The following is a 22,052-nucleotide window of genomic DNA, read 5'->3' as shown; positions in this document are numbered from 1 at the left end:
TTTACAATTTTTCTTATTTATTAAGTTTGTTATTTTCAATTTAAATGTATAGGCACCGCACCAAGATGACATTATTTTAACTCAATTGCACTAATCACTCTAATCACTAATTTGCATTTACGTTTTTTATATTAGGCTATAATTTATTTACCAGTTTATGATGCTCACACACACACACACACGTTGAGGAGTTTTGGGGTTGACATAAAAAAAATAAAAAAAATCCACTCCATTTAGTAGCTACACATAGAGAAACCAAAATATGCTCAATATTCTAACAAAAAAATGCTAAACCTATATATATATATATATATATATATATATATATATATATATATATATATATATATATATATATATATATATTATAATGTCTATCTGAATGCATTGTGAAGTCAAATGACTTTAGGACCCAGCGGAACAGCTCATTTGCTCCATTTAGTGGCAACCATAGGGTGGCAACAGTCATGAAATATGTTAAAGTATTATTTATTTATTTTTCAAAAGAGGTCGGCAAAGACAATCAATGTACGATATTTTGAGCTGAATTAAAAGGTTTATGCATGAAATTGTGAATTATTTTGAATTTAAGTAAGAATTTGAGGAATGTGTTTAAATTACTTATGTAAATCTAGTAGTTTAAAGATAAATAAAATGTAAAAATGATAAAAACAAATCTCCCAAAAATTGCATTAAAAATAGAAAAAGATATAATCAAAATGAAATAAAATAAGCTTTCTGGACAAAAAAAATTAAGTATACTTTTTTGGGCTACGGGTCATTTTGACCCACGAGGGAAGGATTTGTTAGAGGACGCGTTAAAGAAAGTTGGTAACGGTAACGTTAATCCGACAGTTGACTTGACTTCCATAGGGGGACGTCAATGGCTGCCGTTAACTGTTTGATTAACAACATTTCTTTAAAAATCTTATTTTTTGTTTAACAGAAGAAAGAAAATCATACAGGTTTGTAACAACATGAGGGTGATTAAATGATGACAGGATTTTCAATTTTGGGTGTACTATCCCTTTAAAACATGTCTCTGCATGCTTTTATTTTGAAGTGTAACGTTAGTTGAGAGAGAGGGCGCTGTGTGTGACTTCACCCTCGGTTGTTGTTGTTGTGTCGGTGACGCGGCAAGTCCAGCCGGCCGAACTGCAGATGAGTCAGCATCAATAATCTACTATCTTTGGATGTGGAGGTTAATATAGATCTCCCAGCAAAACACTCACATATCGATTAGAGGTAATAAAGCAAAAATGGCGGTTCCTGCAGCCCCGAACCTGCAGCTGAACACGGCGAGACAAAGCAGCCCTGTGAACTCTACAGAAGACAACATCCACATCGACGAGAGAGAGCTGGAAAACATCACCAACAGCGTCGAGGACGGCACCTCTCTGCCTCTGCACTCGCCCTGGACCTTCTGGCTCGATCGGTAGGGTGATGTTGTCATATTACTGTTATAATGGATTAGACTTTCTACATTCACAAGCCTGTAAACAAAGGCCCAAGATTTGAATTGCTAATTTTTAATAGTTAAGCTGACTCTTTTCATGTTCTAAACGAGCACATCTAACACCATTAACTTACATGGTTCAAGTGCCTATATTTGGTGTTTGTAAGCTTTCGGGGCTCTATAACGCAGAGCTGATATAATAACTTAGTAAAGTAGGTCGAGTCACCTGTAGGTCATGGTTGTTATTTAATATCAGATATCATGTCCTTTCTGAAGCTCTGTAAATCATGTAACAGTGTAATACTGTAAGGGTGTACCTCAAGGCTCAGTCATGAGCCCAGTTAAGTTTTGTTTTAAATTTTTTAAATGTAGGACACTGTCAATGCAAAACACTTATGAGATTGTGAAATGGCCACATCTATGTTGATTGTTAATTTGCATTAAGTTTCATTTACACTATATAACGTCACTGGGAAACAAAGTGCTGTAAATCTTTGATAATGTAGCTTCTCTTTTCTTCAGCTTATCTTCCGTACTATTCTCTTTTGGTAATGATTTTCAAAGGGTTGAAGTCCTGTTTACTGACTGACATTTGGTTGCCATAACGATTGTGAAAGGCTTGTGTTCTGTCCCATTGCATGATCACAAGCACTGCACTTGACATTAGACAGAAGATAAACCCTCTATGAATCTATGATTTATGACTCAGATATGGGTGATGTGCCCAGCTTAGTGAAGCACAAATGTCTTATTTGAAGGGATAAAAATGAAACTTCTATTATTATTTGCTCACACTCATGTCATTGCAATATTGTATGACGTTTTTTTTTTGCCTGTGAAACACAATAGGTGAATTTCTGAAGAATATCCTGACCTGACCGCTCTTTATCACATAATATGAGGCTGTCAAGCTCCAAAATGACAAAAAGTACAGCTCTTCAAAGCAGCCAGCTGTCATTTTGAAGCGTGACGGCACCAGTTCTCATTCGCTTTCATTATCCTGGTCACTCTTTTGATAATATTACTCAGAAATTCACCTTTGTTACACAGAAGACAGAAAGTCATACTGGTGTGGAACGACATGATGGTAATTAAATGATGACAGAATTAAAAAATATATTCTTTAAAGCTATTTGTCAACATACACCTTGTAATTCTACTGTATTTATCTTCCAGGTCATTACCAGGTACAACGGCAGCAGAGTGTGAATCAAATCTGAAAAAGATATATACCGTCCACACTGTACAGGTAGGTGTTGCCCTTTTATTATACATATTTTTTAATTTCCATTTACAGTTATGGGAGCACAAAATGTATGTTTTGCCGGACCAGCCTGAAAATGTGAAATATGCAGATGTGGAAGCAGTCAGAATTTGACCGATGCTAATAAATTACTGATGTTTTTATGTTGGTACTGATAATAAATAATTGCATGATTGTTTTTGTTTTTTCGTTTATTATAGCTTCAATTTGGATTTATATGCCTTAAGAAGTGATATTAGGAATCAAATTTGTATTATTTACCTTAATAAACTACACAATTAACTGTTTAATGCTTTTGCAAACTTGCAGAAATGCGGTTTTCTGTTAGAATTGGAAAAATATTGTCTCCCATACTTTGTTTTTTATTACATACAGAGCTTCTGGAGTGTGTACAACAACATCCCCTCTGTGTCCAGCCTTCCTCTGAGGTGTAGCTATCATTTAATGCGAGGAGAAAGAAGACCACTATGGTGAGTTGGATTTTCATGTCAGAAAATTCAGCCAATTAATGACTTTTATTCAGCAAGGATGCATTATTGATCAAATACATGCTGTTTTTGTACTCCCTATTCATCACATGATCCTAAAAAAGCGTTTCCACAAACATATTAAGCAGCACAACTTGTTTTCATCATTGATAATAATAAGAAATGAGCATCAAATCAGCATATTAGAATGATTTCTGCAGGATTATGTGACACTGAAGACTGGAGTAAACATAAAAATAAAAACGTTTTAACGGTAGTGTATATTTCATATCTGACTTTAGTTTTGGAGATGTTTTTAAAGCAGTTCACATAAACCATTTAGTTGAATATAATGATTTCTATATCAACACAGGGAAGAGGAAAGCAATGCAAAGGGAGGCGTTTGGAAAATGAAAGTGCCAAAGGAGAGCACAGTAAGTCTGTTTATTAATGGTTTCACTTCAAGCCTAAAGCTTTTTGACTGCATTATGTAAATACATAAAATTCACACTACACAAATTCAGTGGTTTTCTATAATTTCTGGTGTGTTTTATCGCTGCCAGATTGTAATTTTATTGCCCGTATCTTTTTTCTTACAGTCCGCTGTGTGGAAAGAGTTGCTGTTGGCCACGATTGGTGAACAATTCACGGATTATTGTGCATCAGGTGAGTGTAGATATGAGTTTTATTAAATTATTTATATTATTTGTTTGTTTTATTGATATCATTTAACTCCTCTGGTGCTCCTCATTAAGGTGTCACACATAATTATCCCGGTCAGAAGTATAACTTTTAACAATAATATAACAAATCTAACTTTTTTTCCCCAATGTAATGTATTTTTGTTTAATAATATCTTCATTTCATATTTTGAAGGAATTGTATGGTGCTAAATAAGATTTATGCAATTATTATGATGTTTCCACAATTTTCACAATACATTTTTTCTTCATCGTAGCGGATTTGTAGATTGTAACAAATCTTTGTTTTTTTATTTCCCTTTTATTTCCCATTAATTACTTTGGTAGTAATTTTTGACTGTGAGGTGTACAAGTGTGTTTTTTTTTTTAGGACTATTGAACCTTTTTGTAAATAATGTCCACAATTTTTATTTTAGTTTTTGCCACAAAAGTCACAGTGTCATACCATTCCGACGAAGTACACTTTTTTTTTTTTACATTTTAAAGGTAAAAGTTTTTAATCAAAAGTGACCGAAGAGCACCAGTGGGTTAAATTACAATGAATAAGAACTAATAATAATATCTGTATGTCTTTTAGAGGATGAAGTTGTAGGAGTGAGTGTCAGCGTGAGAGACCGAGAAGATGTGGTTCAGGTCTGGAATGGAAACGCCTCTTTTGCCAATGAGGCAAACGTTTTAGGAAGAATCTACGAACTTCTTCCACAGATATCTTTTAAAGCAGTATTTTATAAACGTAAGTGTCAGTGGTTTACATTCTTCTCACTGCACGTCACACTGTCCCTGCTGAGTTCACTGTTTAGATGTGTGAGATTAGGAACATTACAGTAGTTCCTATGAAACCGTAACGGCGTTCATTTATGTTTGATACGTTTTTTTTAATTCAAATTGTATTTAACAGTGACTGATTTAAAACTTTTTTTTTTCAGCACACGAGGAGCACCATGCATTTGAAGGTGGTCGCTCAAGACATTAGCAAGCTTTGCACATTCGTCACGGTTTTCCCTCTTTTTGGACTGATCCTAGAAAATGGACTGAAAACGGAAGACAAAAACAAAAGAACTCTTGGGTTTTGTAGTTGTTTCATATCATAGGGAATGTTTTTAAGTTGTAAGCGTTGCAGATGATCCCTCCATGCTTTCCGTGAGGAGTTTTCTCACACCAGGTATTTAGGCGATATCAATAAAGATCACATAGTAGAAGCATATGTATTATAAATCATCACAACGAACAATGTTGCCAATTGTTATCATTTCCCCCCTCCCCTCCTATTTCTAGGTTTATTGATTAAATGTGCAGTCCGGTGACAGTTGCTGCTTGTCAAAATATATACTCGATGTGTTAGACATTTTATTTGAAGAGTTAGAGCGTCCATTGGGATCAAACTCTTAGGGCTGTTTTTCCCAGACGCACATTAGGCATAACCTTACAACTAAAAGAAATGAGTCCAAGGCTAAGCTTAATGCGTTTCTGGGAAACTATTTTTTATGCAAAAGTATTGCACATTTCTCTTTGAAAATAAAATAAAAAATCTCTTTGGCTCGGAGGTTAATGATTTCAGAGCAAATGTAAGTGGGTGTAATACAACCTTGGTTATAAGCGTAAATATACAGCAAAATGCATATGCAATTCCTCGTTTTCACCCCCGAACTGAATATTTGAATAATCCTGAATTAATCACATGAGGGTAAAAATCTTGCATCTTGCAAACGCCTTTGCTTTTATGATTTCGAAAACTGTATCCAGACCTCCTGTAGTATTTTATGTAAATGAAAGCTGTTTTAGAATGGCGTCTGAGCACTGTTGAACTTCTCTTTTCTTTTTTGGTTACTGCGTTGTGGTTTGATATCCTGCATTATGTTATTAACTGTAGCCCCAAACCCCATAAGTGTCTTGTCTTTGTCCGAATAGTCCAAATGCTTAATATAAGGCTTTCTTTTTTTTTTTTTTTTTTTTAACGTACGCATTTGCTCCTTACTGCCTTTTTATTCAGTATAATCACACTGTGTCTTTTTTCAGAGTGCTTATCATTGTAGTTTGTTTTATTGTATTTGGATGGATGGTTATGTCGGAAAACCTGAGTCGAGAGGGGTTAGCTAGTGTAGATATTGTCAAATGATGTAAGTCTGAAAATGACTTGTGTAATCGTCAGAGCATATATTTTTTAGTTTTTCAGTACCAAAGAGATTTCCTTTCTGTTCTCCTATGTTATAATTTATCATGTCCCGCGTCCTTCTGCACACGCATAGAGGGAGTTACAACCTGTTTGTCTTTACCGATGCCCCCCCCCCTCACTTTCTGCCGTGTCTCCCATGATGCTGTGTGCTGATTTTATTTAGGTTTGTCAAGCCCAAAAATACCTGCATCACGAACCAGGTCTTCTTAATGCACTAAAAAAAGCACAATTATGAGTTTGTCCTTCGTATGGACAGGGATGTGCAAAATAATCTGTACATGCAGCTGACCTTTCATATTTAAGCCTTTTCCTACCTATCACTCGTCTCTAAACGAGATATGTGAGTTCTGATGTGGATTTTTGGAGAATTTGTCGGTTTTCCAGGCTCCCAATCAGGATCTGAAACCTCAAACTGATTGTCAATCTTCTGGAATGGTGCCTTGTGTTCTCCCAGGGTTTCACTTATAGAATGTTTTGGTTTTCTCTATGTATTTTAATCAGTTATATTATTCGTTTTTTTATTTCTTTTATTTTGCTTATAGGTTTTGAAATATTGAATAAATACGAAGCAGAATTCGAAGTATGAGTATTGCAGTTATTTTCAACATAAAATTGTGTTTTTTTTATTTCAACTGAAGTACTTACTGCTGCAATGAATGAAGAATCCTGTAATTGTGCACAATTTGTTCACCGCAAGGTGGCGCTGCCCCTCCGTCAAACGCAATTTCACGTCGTCACTCGTCCGCATCTACAACACATTTAGTTAATTCACATTTCACCAGATTTGTGGAAGCTCTATAGATTTTATTTTACCGTCCGCTCGTGTTTATCATGTCATTGATTCATATACCATGAAAGGACTCATATATTTATGTTAGTCTTGTGCGCAACAGTATTTGTCCCTCGCTCCTTGCGCGACGAATCACCTCAGCCCTCAGCAGCAGGTGGACGTGACGTCACGCCTCTACAGCTACTCTGAAACATACCATCAAATCTGTTTTGCCTCGACTCACACAATAACTTTATTCAATTAATATTGTTTCGTGTTTATAATTCAACGCTCGCTGTAAACGGCAACGTATACGTGCAAAAGCCGTTTGCGTTGTCCGTGAAGTAGTCCCTTGGACGCGCACTGCGGATGAATACACTTGTTTACATTGTGCTGCACGCGGCAGTGGCGGCCAGCGCGCGCTGCTACGCGAGCTTCATGGGAGACAGAGCGACGCACTGCGCTTCACAGCTCGCGAAAGTTCGTTCCGCGGTCACCGTGAAAGTTTTCATTCCTGCCCGTTGAGAAACCATTTCATCCCCGGTGAGTTTATTATTTTTGTATCAAGTTTCTTTCTCTGTGTTCATTCCTAATTTACATGTGAGGTTGATTTGCTAGTTATTAGCCTTATCACAACTAACGGCAGCGCTCGAGAGTAGACAGTCAGACAGGAGGAGCAGCTAATTCAAAGCTCTCCACAGTTTTATCGCCATTTATTTAGTATTTTATTACAGGTAATTTGCCTCGAACAGAGTCGGTGGCTTGCATAACACACAGTTATTGCCGTAGGACAGTATTTAAAGCCCTCATGGGAGTGTTAGCTGGCTAACATGTGCCTTTGGTTCAGTTCATGTGGAGAACAAAAACAGCCTAAGTTAACTTCAGTTCAAGACAGTCTGTCTCTGTCGTAAATCACCTCGTCTCATCACTGTTTTTTATTATTAAACTGCTACGATAACAAAACAAATATCAACACAGCTCGCATAAAATACATGTTCTGTATACAATCGTATCCATAAACGAACGTACAAATGAAATTATACATTAATTTGACTATTTATATCAAATATACCTACACATACATATGTGTTCCTGACCAAATGAATCAAATAAATACATTTAGAATAAATAAAGCAAAAGTAAATCGTTATTATTATACAGCCTATATTACAGTGTTTGTCAGTTGGCATTAGTCGAACATAATTCAATTGAGTGTTAATCCTAACTGGGTGGTTTGATTTTGGTCAGCAGGTTTAAACAGGGACTCACATGCAGGATAGAGGCGTAACTTTGGGTTTGTCTCAACCTAGTGAAGCTCCTTCCTATACAGTATTTTTACTATAATGCCTCAAAAGTGCTGCATAGGCTTTCACAGCCACTATTTCTTTTGTTTGCTTGGCGTGCTCAGTTTCGTTATTCTTCATGAGTGTACTGAGGAGTTAAAAAGTTCTCCTTTAGTTTCACTGTTTGATTTTGAAGTGTTTTTTTTTTTTTTAAGCAACGCCCCTTGACAGGTTTCATTTCTCCTTTTCCCTTTGAGCATTTACAATTCAGTTAATCATTTGTTGGAGCACTTCTACTTGCATCCCATTCTGTCTTTATTACCCGAGTTGTCTGTTCTTAAACCAGGTGTTACCTGCCCTTAGGATCGGGTTCCCTCACTTTACAGTCCATTGTGAGGATCTGTCCATTCAGCACAACTGGAAAACACTTTCAGTAGGGCATTCAAGAGATTTGAATTTGTTAATGCAGGGGTTTCCAAAGGTTTTTTTTGTCAACCAAAACCCTTTGCATAAAATATTTACTAGAAGATCACCCTGACATTTTAAGTTAATATTTAATCAATTTAATGACACGTTCACAGTTCACAGTAATTGGTCACATGAGTTGCAAGTAAACAAAATATTAAATATTTTTATAGTAACCTTTGTTTTTCAATTATCGGCCAAAGGTTATATTGTGATGTCTTGTCATGCGTTTTGATTCGAACTGCGATATGACATTTTTCATTTCACATGAAAAAAACCGACCAATTCTACAAGTTGCAATACAAATATTTGTCTTATTATTCTCTTGTTTCAAACATTCAAACTCTCAAGCTTTTATTTGTCGGAATATTGGAGGAATGCCGTAAACTTCTTTCCCCAAAAATGTTGGACGTAAGAAAAAAAACCTATAGCACACATTTCCTTCCCAATTCCCACTCTGAAAACACAGCATGACCACGTTCACACAGCAGCAGAATACGGTTGTCAGTCCTGTATTTGATTTCTTAATGCGATTGTTTACACACAGTTTAGTTATTACGGGAGTGACACCGAATTCTATCACCGAACCTGTACATTTTCAGGACATTCTTGGGAACATGCGCTGTGTGAACCGAACCGGACTGTGCAAAGTTGTCGGCTCATCATACAGCGGGAGAGAGCCGGAGCCGCTCCGCGCTGCACAAACGCACTTCTACCGCGTGTTGCAGGTTTTCATGTCCACCGTCAGTTTTGTCCCACATCCGTCTCCTCTCAGATATAAAATCTGCTGTCAGTTAATGAAGAGTGACTAGCAAGAGTGTGAAGCTAGCCTGTATATATACACTGCATGCAACACACACACTCCCACTCTGAAACTACATGTCATAAACTAAATCACAGCCTCTGATTTGATCATCTCTATTTGATAAGATAATCACTATTTCAGTTTAATTTCAATTAATTGTGCAGCCCCATTTGTTTGTAATGTGACGTTCAGTTTAATGAATCATTCGCTTGTCATCAACTCACACAAACCCCCTGCAGTTCCTGTGTTTCAACCATCTTCTTTCAGATCTTTCTCCTCCAGGCATTTTTCTGTATCCTGGAGCCTCGTCATGTTGCTGGCAAACCTGTTATGTCCCGTCTTGTGTTTCACAACTGTGTTATTGATATAGTAATTGTCTATTTAAACAGAATTTACAAACTGCACACTGTCTGTTGCTCTCATTATCTGACTGACTTATGTGGCGACTGACAGATTTTGCCAGGATTGTGTAATAACAGTTTCAATCACTTGCGCAAAAGTGATGCCTTAATTCCTAACCTCCCCCACCTCCTGCTACACAATGAGTTAGATGGTCAGAAACCGGTAGTGTCAATGTAATAATCCGATTAATGATTAACAGTTTTCTAGACGCGGCTAGATAAACACTTTTATGGCATATCACACTCAGACGTCTTTCAGTGATTGTTGTCTGCACAAGAAACATCAATAGTACATTACATTAGTATAGTACATTCATTGCTATATTGCATCTGTTAAGACGAAATGGTGTGATAGTTGTAAGGAGTGCCACGAGTATGAGAGAGTGTAGGAGTAAGTGTAATGCGGTCTGCTCTTTCCGAGGAAGCGGCACGTGTGGCGCTCATAGGCGTGGATGTGTAGATGAACGTGACTGATATTTCCTTTTTAGGTGGGAGTGTTAGGTTCAGTTTCCCCTTTCTTAAATTCTGGCTTCGCTGAGGGTTTCCCCCTCAGGTGAAGGGGTTTCGGATGAGTGCGCTAGCATTGAGAAAACTGTTGTGGTGAGGAAGTGTAATGGCTGGTCGCTTGGCTGGCCAAGGTGACAGGTTCTTTCTTGGTTTGCGTTATTCAGTCAGTACCTTTTCCCGTTAGCGCAGTGAATAAGCCTAGTCCTTCGTGTGGGTTATTTCTTGCAGCAAACGAAACTTATAGCTCATAATGTATGTGCATAATGATCAGTTTCTGAAAAATAAGCGCTAGGTAGTAACCTTGTGGGCTGGAAAGGTGTTGCTGAAGAGTTGAGAAGGAATTGCTTGTCACTCTTCGCTGTCTATTGGTGTAATCTATGGAAATGGTGATTATTCTGTTGCCCTATCTCAACTGACTCACACACCTATTCAAATGTTCCGGAACAGTAAGTGTGGTTATTATGCTATCTGTGTTTGCCATCCTGGAGAGTTTGAGCACTTGGTGCACCACTGATGTGTGATCTATAAAGGAGCATACGCCGCAGGTCTGTTTTATTATATGAATTGTTTGCTCGAGGTTAACGGTGGGTCATTGGAAATACTTTAGGTTGCATCAAGATTTGTGGTGTTTTATTTGTATGTTTTATTATATCATTTTTTTTTTCATAATTAACATTATTATGTTATGATGCTTAAATTTACTTGTAGCATTATCAACATTAAGTTTAGTTTTTAATATTTTATTTACACTAGTATGAGTACCAAAATTTTACTTTTATTTTATAAGACGTCTCTCTTGCTCACTCACCAAGGATGCATTAATTTGATAAAAAATACAGTAAAACGGCGACATTGTGAAATCTTACAATTTAAAAGAACTGTTTTTTATTTTTATAAATTTTAAGATGCAATTTATTCATGTGATGTAGAGCTTCACGATTCTGGATAAATTGATATTTTTTGAAATAGAGATTACCATTCTCCCATGATTCTGTATAGACAACTAAACAAAATAACATGCAAGTAAAATAGAGGTTCAGGCAAAATGTTAATTGATACAGTCTATACATAGTCATATATATATATATATATAGGCTTATGCATTTTTTTTTACATTGGTTTAATGAATGATGCAATGACTCTCTCATAGGGATGTGACTATCAAATTTTCATGTTGCGAGAACTCAGAATTGTTCAATCTTTTATCATGGTATGGTATTATAACGACATCAAAATGTTGTTATGGTGTAACAGGTTTAATAACTTTTTTCTCATAACAAAAATAACAACATTAAAATGCATGAAGTGAACAAATGTTTCAAACAGATTAAAGTGCAACAGGTAACACTTTACAATAGGGTCTCATTATGCATAAACTAAGATTAAGAATGAGAAATAGCTTGTTAATGAAACTTAGTTAAAAAAACTGATCATGTTAGTTAATTTCAGCTCAGGTCCATTAAATAAGTGACAACTTTTGATTTTAGGAATGTGTTATTAAACATTAACTAAGAAATGAACTTTAAGATTAATAAATGCTTTACGTATTTTTCATTGCCAGTTTATGTTAACTAATGAAGCCTTATTGTAACATGTCAGTGAACAATAACAAATAATCAGAACCTTTTCAATCATTAGCCGGGCATGCAGTCAAGATTAAAATACAAAAATGTTTGTTTGAAAATAAATACCCTATTAATAAGTCTTTAAGTAGTAAATGTGCTGTATGTCACTTTTTCACTCTACTAAAGCACAAAATACCATAATATGCAACCAGATATGCATAATATGGCAACCCGCGTGAGCGTCGAGTCTGTGCAGGAGGGTGCGGGGAAAACAACGATCTCCAATATTTTGAATTTGGACTGCAGTACCTATTTCGACCACTAGCTGTTTTAAATAAGTAATGTTTGAGGTCACACGCCACCTTTTTTTGATCATTCTTTCCCCCTTTTGAAATGTTCCCACAATTTGTCTTTTTGGACATATTACCACATGGACCAGCCATGTTAAAAATCTGTCACTGTGTGACTTCGCCAATTCCTGTGAACTTTTTATCGCGACTAATTAAAATGTCAACCAAGCCTCTTTTAGTGGACTACTAGGGAGCAGCCTACTTTCAAAAGGTGATCTACTTTATTTTCACTACTGTAGACATCAGTGTTTATATCTGAACCAGCTATAAACTTTTCATTCCAGTACAAGTGATAATTTTAATTACTGTAACACAGGAATAATGATACTGTGTGGTTGAAAAGACTGTTTGTGAAGCTGTTTCATGCCTACATGACAACTGCTCTCTCTGGATTAGCGGCAGCGCTAACCAGAGGTCGTGCTAGACTTTCTCATTGTCCGTCACTTTGACGGACAGGGTCGTACAAATTCAGTCAATCTATTACCAATCAATACAAATGTCAAATTTTAATGATAAGACTTTTAATAGCTTTTTGTTTTTCGTTCACATTTTAATTTTTAATCATGAACTTACACGACGAGCATATAGGCTACATATGCATTTATTTATTTAAGAAAAGAACAGATGAACAGAGACCGTGTGTTATTTTTCATGTTCAACACCATGAAAATAACAACGTTATTTTTTTCCTCAGCAGTGCCACTTAGACCTAAAGAATAGCATTTATCTAAAATATTTATTTATATTTTGTAACATCACTTTTGATCAATTCAATGCGTCTTCACAAAATAGTATAACATTGTAATATTGGTTATCCTCCATAACTTGAAATACTAATTATTGGCTTATCAGTTTTGGCCAGATGTTTAATATTGGAGCATCCCCAAAATTGGACAATTTTAAAATCTAAAACCAAAAAAAGTACAATGTATTAAAAAGCAAAAGGACAAAAATACCAAGCTACAGTCCTATTTGCTCATCGTATGTCCTTGGCAACAAAATGTGCTTTTCAGCCTTGACTTTTGTAATCTGCACACTTGTGAAGTTTAAAACTTTAAATGGACTCAAAATCTATCCTAATGCTTGACAAGCATTCATCACCCTTGACTCTCTGTAGAAACCTCATCATTTCCATCTCAGTAAAGTGTATTTACATAGTAGTACACCTGAATGAAAAGCAGGCACTATAGCAAACTGCTCTCTGTACTAAGCCTGTCACACATTTCCAAGATAGTATTGTCTAGCCCTGTAATTTCACTTATGCAGCCTGCCTATCTTTTACTCGGCTTGTATCCGTACAGTGTGGTTTTGTGTATCTGCACAATTTGTCATGTGTTCGTAACCCGGCTATGAAATGTGATATTCTATGAGGGCTGCCTCTTCCATTATCTCAGAAACCTCTCTAAAAATAGCCCCATGCATCCAGACACCATGCTATAGCCTACTACATAGCCCCATTAGCCCCTTCTTTTTGACAACTGCTCTCATCAGCCTCGCCCTGCTGCCAAAATTTGGTTGAATGAACTCCTGATGCTCATTTTTAGCGGTCTACTTACAGATTATTTGCTGTTCAATATGGTACATTTTTATTTCATTTTTATACCATTTCAGCCGAAATAAAAGTGAATGGAGTGAGAGAATATACACAATTATTATAAATCACAACTCTCATGAGTGTTAGCGTTTGAAATTAGCCTTCCAAAAAATGTTTTTGTACAGGTTAAAGGTAAATGATTGATTTCTTCATAAAGTTCATGGATTACGGATGTCTTGTTAAACACTCTGGTTGTTCTGTTAGTAGGCACCTTCTTGACTGGCTTATAGGGTGTTCACACTTGGCATGTTTGGTTCAATTCAACGAACCCTGGTGCGGTTACTCTGTTTGTGCGGTTCATTTGAATAAGTGTGAACGCGGCCATCCAAACCCTGGTGCGCACCAAACGAGCGAACCGAGATCACTGAAAACTGAAAAGATGGGTCTCGGTCCGCTTCCAAACGAACCAAAAACGGGACATGATGTCACAAGATGTGACCCTAAAAAGGACAGAATGCTCAAACATGCCTGTTTTTTTTTTTTTCTCATCAAAATCACAATGTGTCCCATCACAGTTCAGTACAGGCATCAGAACCGCGTCTCCTCGCAGCAGATCTTTGTTTGTGTGTGTAACGGATGGATTCCTGCCACTGTTTTGACTCCTTTACACATTTTTTAATCTCTTCATGAGTTCTCAGCTGGTTGAAATACCATCGTATGTAGGCTATGCACATACAGCGAGCGCATTTAGCCCAGCACACAGCATTGTTTTGGATGTTCGGCAAGTTCTGTCATGAAATATATACGTAATAAAATCCAACCAAACAGGTAGTGAACATATCCCTATGCCTTTAGGTTTGGTGTAAAAATACCAATGTGAATGCTAAGTAAACCAGGACAAATTTCTTTTCTTTTTTTCGGACTAGACGAACCAAGCGAACAGAACTACATGTGTATGATCACGCCCCTAGTCATCTTGTAAATTCTTGGAAGTGAATTAAACTGCAATTTATCGATTGGCCGCTAGAGACTGGCTCCAAAAGAGAGTCAATCCCATATATCCCCCCATGTTAAAATGCCCAACTTTACAGCCTGGTACAAAAAGTGGGTTTGGGTCTATATAGCTAATTTTGCCCCCACTGTGAGGGGGGTGATTTTTTTGTAACTTATCCGTTTACATTATATTAAAGGTCCCATGACATGGGGTTATTTTATTATTTTATAGTGTTTCCTGGGTTGCCCTTATAATGTTAGTATGTTTTTTAGATCAAAAATAGTCATCATTTAGAAATAAAAGGCATTTTTCCTAGCCTGATTTTAGCCTCTGATTTGAACGCTCTGTTTGAAGGGGCGTGTCTGTGTGAGACTTCGGTGTAACCGGCCACTGCTGTGATTGGCTGACATGCTTGCATATGAAATAGGTACTTATTACATGTGAAACTCTCGAATACTTCTACTACAGCTATTATACGTTTTTACTATTACAGCTATCGAGATTAATGAATCGTCAGAAGTTTTTAAAGTATTTAGATCTATTCCCATCACATAAAATGTTGCCGTGATGAGCATTGAGCAGATGACAGTCTGTTGTTGATCGCGAATGAAGATCTTATCATTGCAACGCAGTTTCTGCACTCTCTCTGCTTTCACCAATGCAAACACGATGATGTAAACAGTAAGAGCGATCATGAGTTTGGCAAGTGTCCAGATAAACTTGCGCAGTGTGGAAAGATTGTTCTTTGATCGCTTTCTGTATATAGTTTATTCACAATTTAAATAAGTATTTTCATCCTACTAAAAGAAACGATGTAAAGTTGATATTTTAGTCACTGGCTTGATTTACTGATGCATAAACAGTAGGGGTGTGATGAGATCTCGTGCCACGAGATCTCGCGAGACTAAAATGTGACGAGATGTCTCGTCGACTGAAAAGCTGTCTCGCGATATCGCCATAATTAGAATAGAATATGCCACCACTACATTCACATTACGGTGTACACCGCGGCACCGGCCGCCTCCACTGTCGTTTTGCTATTGTAAACGTCTACTCTGCTCATCCAGCATGAGTTGCAGTCGCACACAGACTGTGACAGTGCAGCAGGAATCAGTTCACTGATCGCGTTACGATGGCGGAGGATTTGTTGCGCAACAGAGAGTCGATCTGAGATGTCTTAGGGCGGTTCACACAGAACCTTTTTTTCCATTCCAGTGCGGTACTTTTCCATTGTTTTTCTATGTAAACGCGCTAGACGGATGTGTAACCTTGCGCTCGCGTCTTGCATCTTTTGCAGCGTGTCGCGCATGACACAGCATTCTAAAAACGCGGCGCTCAAGTTAAAATCAGTTCCCCCATTCTACTTAGTATCGCATTTTACAAAGCAAAAACGCATTCTGTGTGAATGGCCCCTTATTTTGTAGAACGCGCGTTCAGCACCGCCACTATGGAGTGAAAGTGAAAGTAAACACGATGCGCGCAAATTAGACTGCATACAATAACCCGTCTCCCAATAGACTGCATAGTGCATACAATAGCCCGTCTCCCAATATCAAACCTATCTCTGGACGTTGTAGTTGTGGCTCTGGTCTCTGTTTTGGTCTCTGTTTGCATTTTGAATACAGAGAGAGTTGGCCTACTTTGATTATGGTTGCCCTTGCACTTAATTATCGTTTGCACTAATAAGAAAAACTGTTGATTTATACTGTTTTTATTTCTATTTTCAATTTGTGGAAAGTAGTTTAATTTGGAGGTCACACAGCCTCAATCAGAAGTTCTGGAAGCTCATAATGTACAGTAAGATCTGAAGAGACTCGTGTGAAATCATACTTGAGAGAAGCCAGTCAGTTGAGTTTGTGTTAAAACCTTTACAGTGCTTCTATATTGTTGTATTTCAATGTATTTGATAATTCATACTAATAAAGTAGAACTGAAATGACATTCATTACAAGATGATTTAGTTAAAACATTTCAAAATCCACCTGCAGACTATTTTTCCAGTCATGAATTTTGTCATTGAGGATTTCTATCAAATATTGTGCAAAAATCTCGTCTCGTCTCGTTCTTGTGAACCCAATCTCGTGTCTCGTCTTGTCTCGTGAGATAAGGGTCTCGTCACACCCCTAATAAACAGTATTATTGAAAGATTTTGAGAGAAAGATTACCTGTCTGAACTTGAACTATTACACATCAGAAAGTGTTGCTTGGTAGCTCGATCGATCTATTTTCAGACGTTCGTCGAGGCCAGCTCTGTATTGACCCAAGTTGAGGAAACAGTCGTCGGTGAAATGTTTGCCGCAGACATGCAAAACTTTGAGGAGTTGTGTCGGCGCATTTCCAGAGAAAATGAAATTAATCCACTGGTTCTTCTGGGGCTTGGATGAAGGAACTAAAAAAAGGCTTCGGTGTTCATTTGTACATCCAATTATTGAGCAATTATTATGCTTTGCTCACTAAAAAGCCATGGTATCTCTCTCGTGGACAAACTAAAATCGCGCGCACGTCATGGACGGGAAATATTCTCTGGCTGGGAAAAGCAGAGAAAGGGGAGGTAACATTTCTCATAAAGTGAAAATTTCATGTCATGGGACCTTTAAGCCTTAAAGTTGTGCACAATTAAGGGCGTGGCCACTTGAGTGACAGGTGGATTGCCGCTGCTGTCTGTTAGCCATAACGTCACCTCAGTTAATCCCGCCTTTTTGCCCATTTTTGGTTATCCGGGAGCCAGCTCCGGCCACTTTGGGCTTCAAAAATGCTTTTCAGAAACCTACGGGTGGCTTCATGGACACTACGACCATATTTTTTTACTGTCTATGATTGCTACTCTAGCATAATTTTTGATCACGGTGAAGTGTCCACACTGCTGATGTTTACCTGTTGTAGCTCATTCACATTTTGCACACAAAATGGACACGGACACGGACACTATCAAACTGCATCTTAATTTGCGAAGCACTACTTGAACGTCACTTCAGGCCAATGATTTCTGTTTTTCAACACTTTCCACTTTTTTTTTGTGCTGTTTTAGTCGAATATATTTGGTAGTCATTAAAAAGCTTCTAAATGTATCTAAGTTAAAAAGTTGCCAGCCAGTATTTTTGATCATTTTCACAATTGAATGGACCCTAGAATATTGTGTTGTGTGAAAATCTGAACATGCAAAATATCAAAAGAACAGAATTAAAAAAAAAAAAATGTTTTGAGCAAAAATCTGAGAAAATAGTTTTTTTTTCCAAAGACTACTTCTGGATAGGATTCAGAACGATAATCAAAACATAGATGGAGTAGATCGAGTCCATCAAAACCCCCAAAGCTTCACAGTCTTGTGGGTTCGACATTTCATTCAGTAAACTTAGGCACTTTTGATTTGATATGCTGTTTAAAGGGATAGTTTACCCAAAAATTAAGATTATCCAATGATTACTCACCCTCAAGCCAACCTAGGCGTATGCCTATCTTCTTTCAGACAAACACAGAGTTATATTTTAAAATATCCGTTCGTCAATACTTCATGCGTCGGTTCAGAGGTTAGGCCTATTTACGGCCGTCTGTCGGAAGCTAGTTATTTTAGTTTATAAAGTTTTAAATATGGATATTTTTCTTACACAAACGCATCTCTCGGTTTTTTTCTCGCCTCTGTCCAAAAGCGCATTTTTCTCTCACAAACGCGTCAGAAGGCAGAGAGAGAGAATGTTGTGAAGGATACACATTGTTTACAAAGATCTGTAAAATAATAGATACTTATTCTGAATGAAATTTGAGGCAAAAGTATTTGTAAAGATTGTGTTAACTTGTGCCTTTTAAGTCTATATAGACTCCTATATGGAGCATATACAGTAGTCAACATTTGAAGTGGATCAAAACCTTTCATCAAAGTTATACATGAATTTTGAACAATACCCGTTCTTGTCTTAAGACAACTTTGAACATTTTTGATCCACTTCAAATGTTGACTACTTTAGTAAGTACAGTACAGTCTGATGGTGTCATGTCAATCATGCTGCATCTGGCGGAAGTAAAAATATCATATTGTAAATAATTAGCCAAATGTATAACTAGCCAAATATTTTTTCTTTTCCTGAACTTTTTTTTCGCCCAACATCTTCCTGTAATACAAGCTCGGTTTCCTCCACACATTGTGCCCCTTTTTAAAAATTTATTTATCGAGTGATTGATTCATTTCTAGACTGCACAAGGTGTTTGTTTGTTTAGTTTTTTCTATATCTATTTTTCTGTAACAGAATAGCCTGAGGCTGTCTATTGATGAACTGGTTTTTATTTTATAATGGAGAATTAATAGGTAGAATGAGTCTGATGAATTTGTTTTCTTTATGTAATTATTTGGTCTACTGCGCCTGGGCATATTAATTGTCCAGTTGAATGTTCAATTGCATTATGGGTAATAACCCCCACCATCCTCGAACCTAGTTGTAACTGCACAACAAACAACCTTTTTTGTTGATGTTCTTCTTACTAATTGTATTACTCTAATTCATTTTAAGAGCCACATCTTGATGCCACGTCTTATTAAGCACCTCACAATCTAACTCCTGATTTTATGCTGAGAGCTTGAGAGTGTGTGTTTATGGCTTTGCTTTCCTCCCTTTTTGTGTTATGTTTCAATATCTCCTCATTGAGACTTCAAAGGCATTCCTTCAGGTTGGTGTATGTTTTCCCTTCCTGACAGTTGAAGTCCTTCGAGGCTTCACCTCTCCCCTAAAATCTTCATGTTCGTGTTGCTTGTCAGCTAAAGTTTGTGTCTATGGGAAAATGAGGCATTAGGAATGCAGAGGAACGTTCATGAGATGAAGGCCTATCATCTGTACAAATAGACCGATGCCAGTGTAAGTCAAATAAACAGAAAACATTCTTCAGCAGTTACACTGTTGACAAGCTTTTGTTCTCTTTCATGTTTCTGACATTGTAAGAACGTTAAACCCAAACAAACGTCCATTAGCGTTTCTTTTAAACAGTCAAACAGGCCAATACTGGTTTAGATTGGCATTTTGTAGTTATTTCTAAGATGGCTATTTACAGCAAACATGCCTTTTGGCAGCCTATGACAGAATATCACAGTGAAACTCAGAGATTCGTGCATTCATGTTTTTTTCCCACACTTGTGGACAGGTTGCATTACATTGTAATGCACTCAATTTACACTGTATGTTTCAGTATATTTTACATGTTTCATGGTCCCATCTAGACTGGGTAAACCCGTTAACACAAATACAACAGTTTTATAGAATAAGGGGTATGGCAAAATGACATTACTTAATTTGATTGGTTCTTCATAGACAAGTCTTCTTGTTACTAGGTAACCAAAAGGTTTTAAACCTAGTCATCTGTCTAGTTTCATTTCCCATATTTGTTATTTTTATACTCACACAACCAAGGGGTACGGCAACACAACATACAACATTCAAAAACACAGAACAGAACGTTTTAGTACATGGTGTTTCAAAGTGTTAGTATGTTTTAGAAGGTTAGAAAAATGGTTAGTTTAATATTCAGTTTAAAATTTCCATCACAATATCGATTAATGCTGAATTGTGATATTATCGGTATCGTGAGCCATGTATCGTATCGTGAGGTACCCTGTGATTCCCACCCCTACTATACTCTGAGTTTCGATTCATTTTTGTGACATGCTCCACTAACTTCACGGAAAGGAAACCGGGACGACAGAAATGGCGCTAGGTGGAATTGATTGGATGGAGGCAAAAAAAAAAAACGCAATTATGAATTATTCACAGTAAAATCAATAACATGCATTTAGAAACTGGGATTTTTTTTACAGAATTTTCATTTACAATGTAATGTAGTGACAGTTTTAGAAAATTAAAGTTAGGGATATATATATATTCAGATATGTTAAAAGGGGTTGCAGACACTTTGCATCTTGTCTAAAAAAAAGTGTTGTTTTTGTTTACAATGCACATTGCCTCTGTTGCATCATAGCGTAATTAAACCGTTGGGTCAATTAGGATGTTTTGTTAGATAATACTAATTTAAATGAGTGACAAAGTAGTTCACACAAAGCACGTTGTGATGTTGCTGTGGTGACTCCACCTCTTGGGGAACATGTGGCATTTATTTAAGCTTAAATACTTTGGATCACTACTAAGATTTACAGTACTAATTGCTAATGTTCCATGCATTATGGACATGTTTAGTCCATAACTTCAATGCTAATTATTTTATGGACCTCAACACCATACACAACCTCACACCAATCTGAAATGTGTCCTTCACCAGTGAAAGTACAACACAGTGTCTGCCAGCCGAAACAGGCAGCGGCTGTGTTAGCAGCACTAAATAACAAGCACTCAAATCCCACGAGCTCTGTTCTGGTTCACATTCATGTCAGGAGAGGGGTTGCTTGTTTGTCTAGAGATTTTCTTCGCTGTTTACTCTAGCTGTGTTGCTTTTTGAGCCGTTCCCCCGCCCTTCCCAGCTGTTTACATAAGGCCCTCCCTGTGTATTATGGCACCTGCCAGATCTGCAGATCGTACCACCTGGTTAATGTTAAATTGCTCCAGAAGGAAGATGTGTTTGTTAATAAACACCAAACCCAGGGCCCCAGTGTTTACTGTAGTCATGGTGGCAATCAGTTATTTAACAAATATCGGCCCCTGCTTGTGTGGGAGAGTGTTTAACTATGTACGAACCAGAGAAAATGTGCAACCTGCCAAAGGAGAGCTATATGAAGCGCTTGGGGTTGAAAGAACTGAGTTTTTATGAAGTTAAGATCTGTATTCTTGTAACTTCAGCTTTCTTATGACTAGTTCACCTTTAAACAAGTGGACTGGGTTGGTTTCTCGCCATCATGAGGATTGGATAAAAAGAGAACCTTTAGCATATCATTGTTTTTTCAACAGTACGTAGCCCACGCAGTTGCATTGTCTTAAATGGTTATTTTTAAGCTTCGTGGAAGGCAGGCCGACAGGTTATACCAATATTCACAAGAACCTATTCCTTGTGGTTGGTTGTGTTTGCTGAAAAAGTTATACTTTTAACACTTTGTTTTTCAACAATAGTGCTTTGAATTGATTACTTTTTATTCAAATAGCGTACAATATGCTGGTTGATTAATCACAATTAATCTCATTCTCAATGTCAATATTTTCCCTCAAAGACAAAAAGAAAAGCCCTCAAATAAAATTGGCTTTAGAATACGTTATATTGTCAATATATATTGTTTACGATTTATATTTAATATTATTAGTTTTATCATATATATTATAAATATATTATTAGTTCTATTTTCAGAAACTTTACAATGTAAACTGCTGTCTTTGGCCTCCGCACCATGTCTCGT

At 37.0% G+C, this 22,052-nt stretch overlaps 2 protein-coding genes across 5 annotated transcripts in view; both read left to right on the top strand.

Moving 5' to 3' along the window:
- The first annotated feature begins 784 nt into the window (after positions 1-784).
- Positions 785-5,424, top strand: eif4e3 (eukaryotic translation initiation factor 4E family member 3). The gene is made up of 8 exons (XM_079587969.1): positions 785-965; positions 1,064-1,435; positions 2,633-2,705; positions 3,096-3,190; positions 3,561-3,621; positions 3,787-3,853; positions 4,466-4,621; positions 4,815-5,424. The coding sequence occupies exons 2-8, from the start codon at positions 1,260-1,262 to the stop codon at positions 4,859-4,861; spliced, it is 675 nt and encodes a 224-aa protein (XP_079444095.1). The 5' UTR covers positions 785-965; positions 1,064-1,259; the 3' UTR covers positions 4,862-5,424.
- A 1,387-nt stretch (positions 5,425-6,811) lies between these two features.
- Positions 6,812-22,052, top strand: part of foxp1a (forkhead box P1a) — a 40,720-nt gene continuing 25,479 nt past the window's right edge. For 2 of the 4 annotated variants that reach the window (XM_079587967.1, XM_079587965.1), the window contains exon 1: positions 7,073-7,373. The gene's annotated coding sequence lies outside the window, so the exon portion shown is untranslated. Of the gene's footprint in view, positions 7,374-22,052 lie in introns of all 4 variants that reach the window. The other 2 variants (XM_079587964.1, XM_079587966.1) reach the window with 2 other exon arrangements.

This window comes from Phoxinus phoxinus (genome assembly GCF_949152265.1).
Source record: "Phoxinus phoxinus genome assembly, chromosome: 18".
In the NCBI taxonomy this organism is placed as follows: domain Eukaryota; kingdom Metazoa; phylum Chordata; class Actinopteri; order Cypriniformes; family Leuciscidae; genus Phoxinus; species Phoxinus phoxinus.
This window is presented reverse-complemented; position numbering and strand designations above follow the sequence as displayed.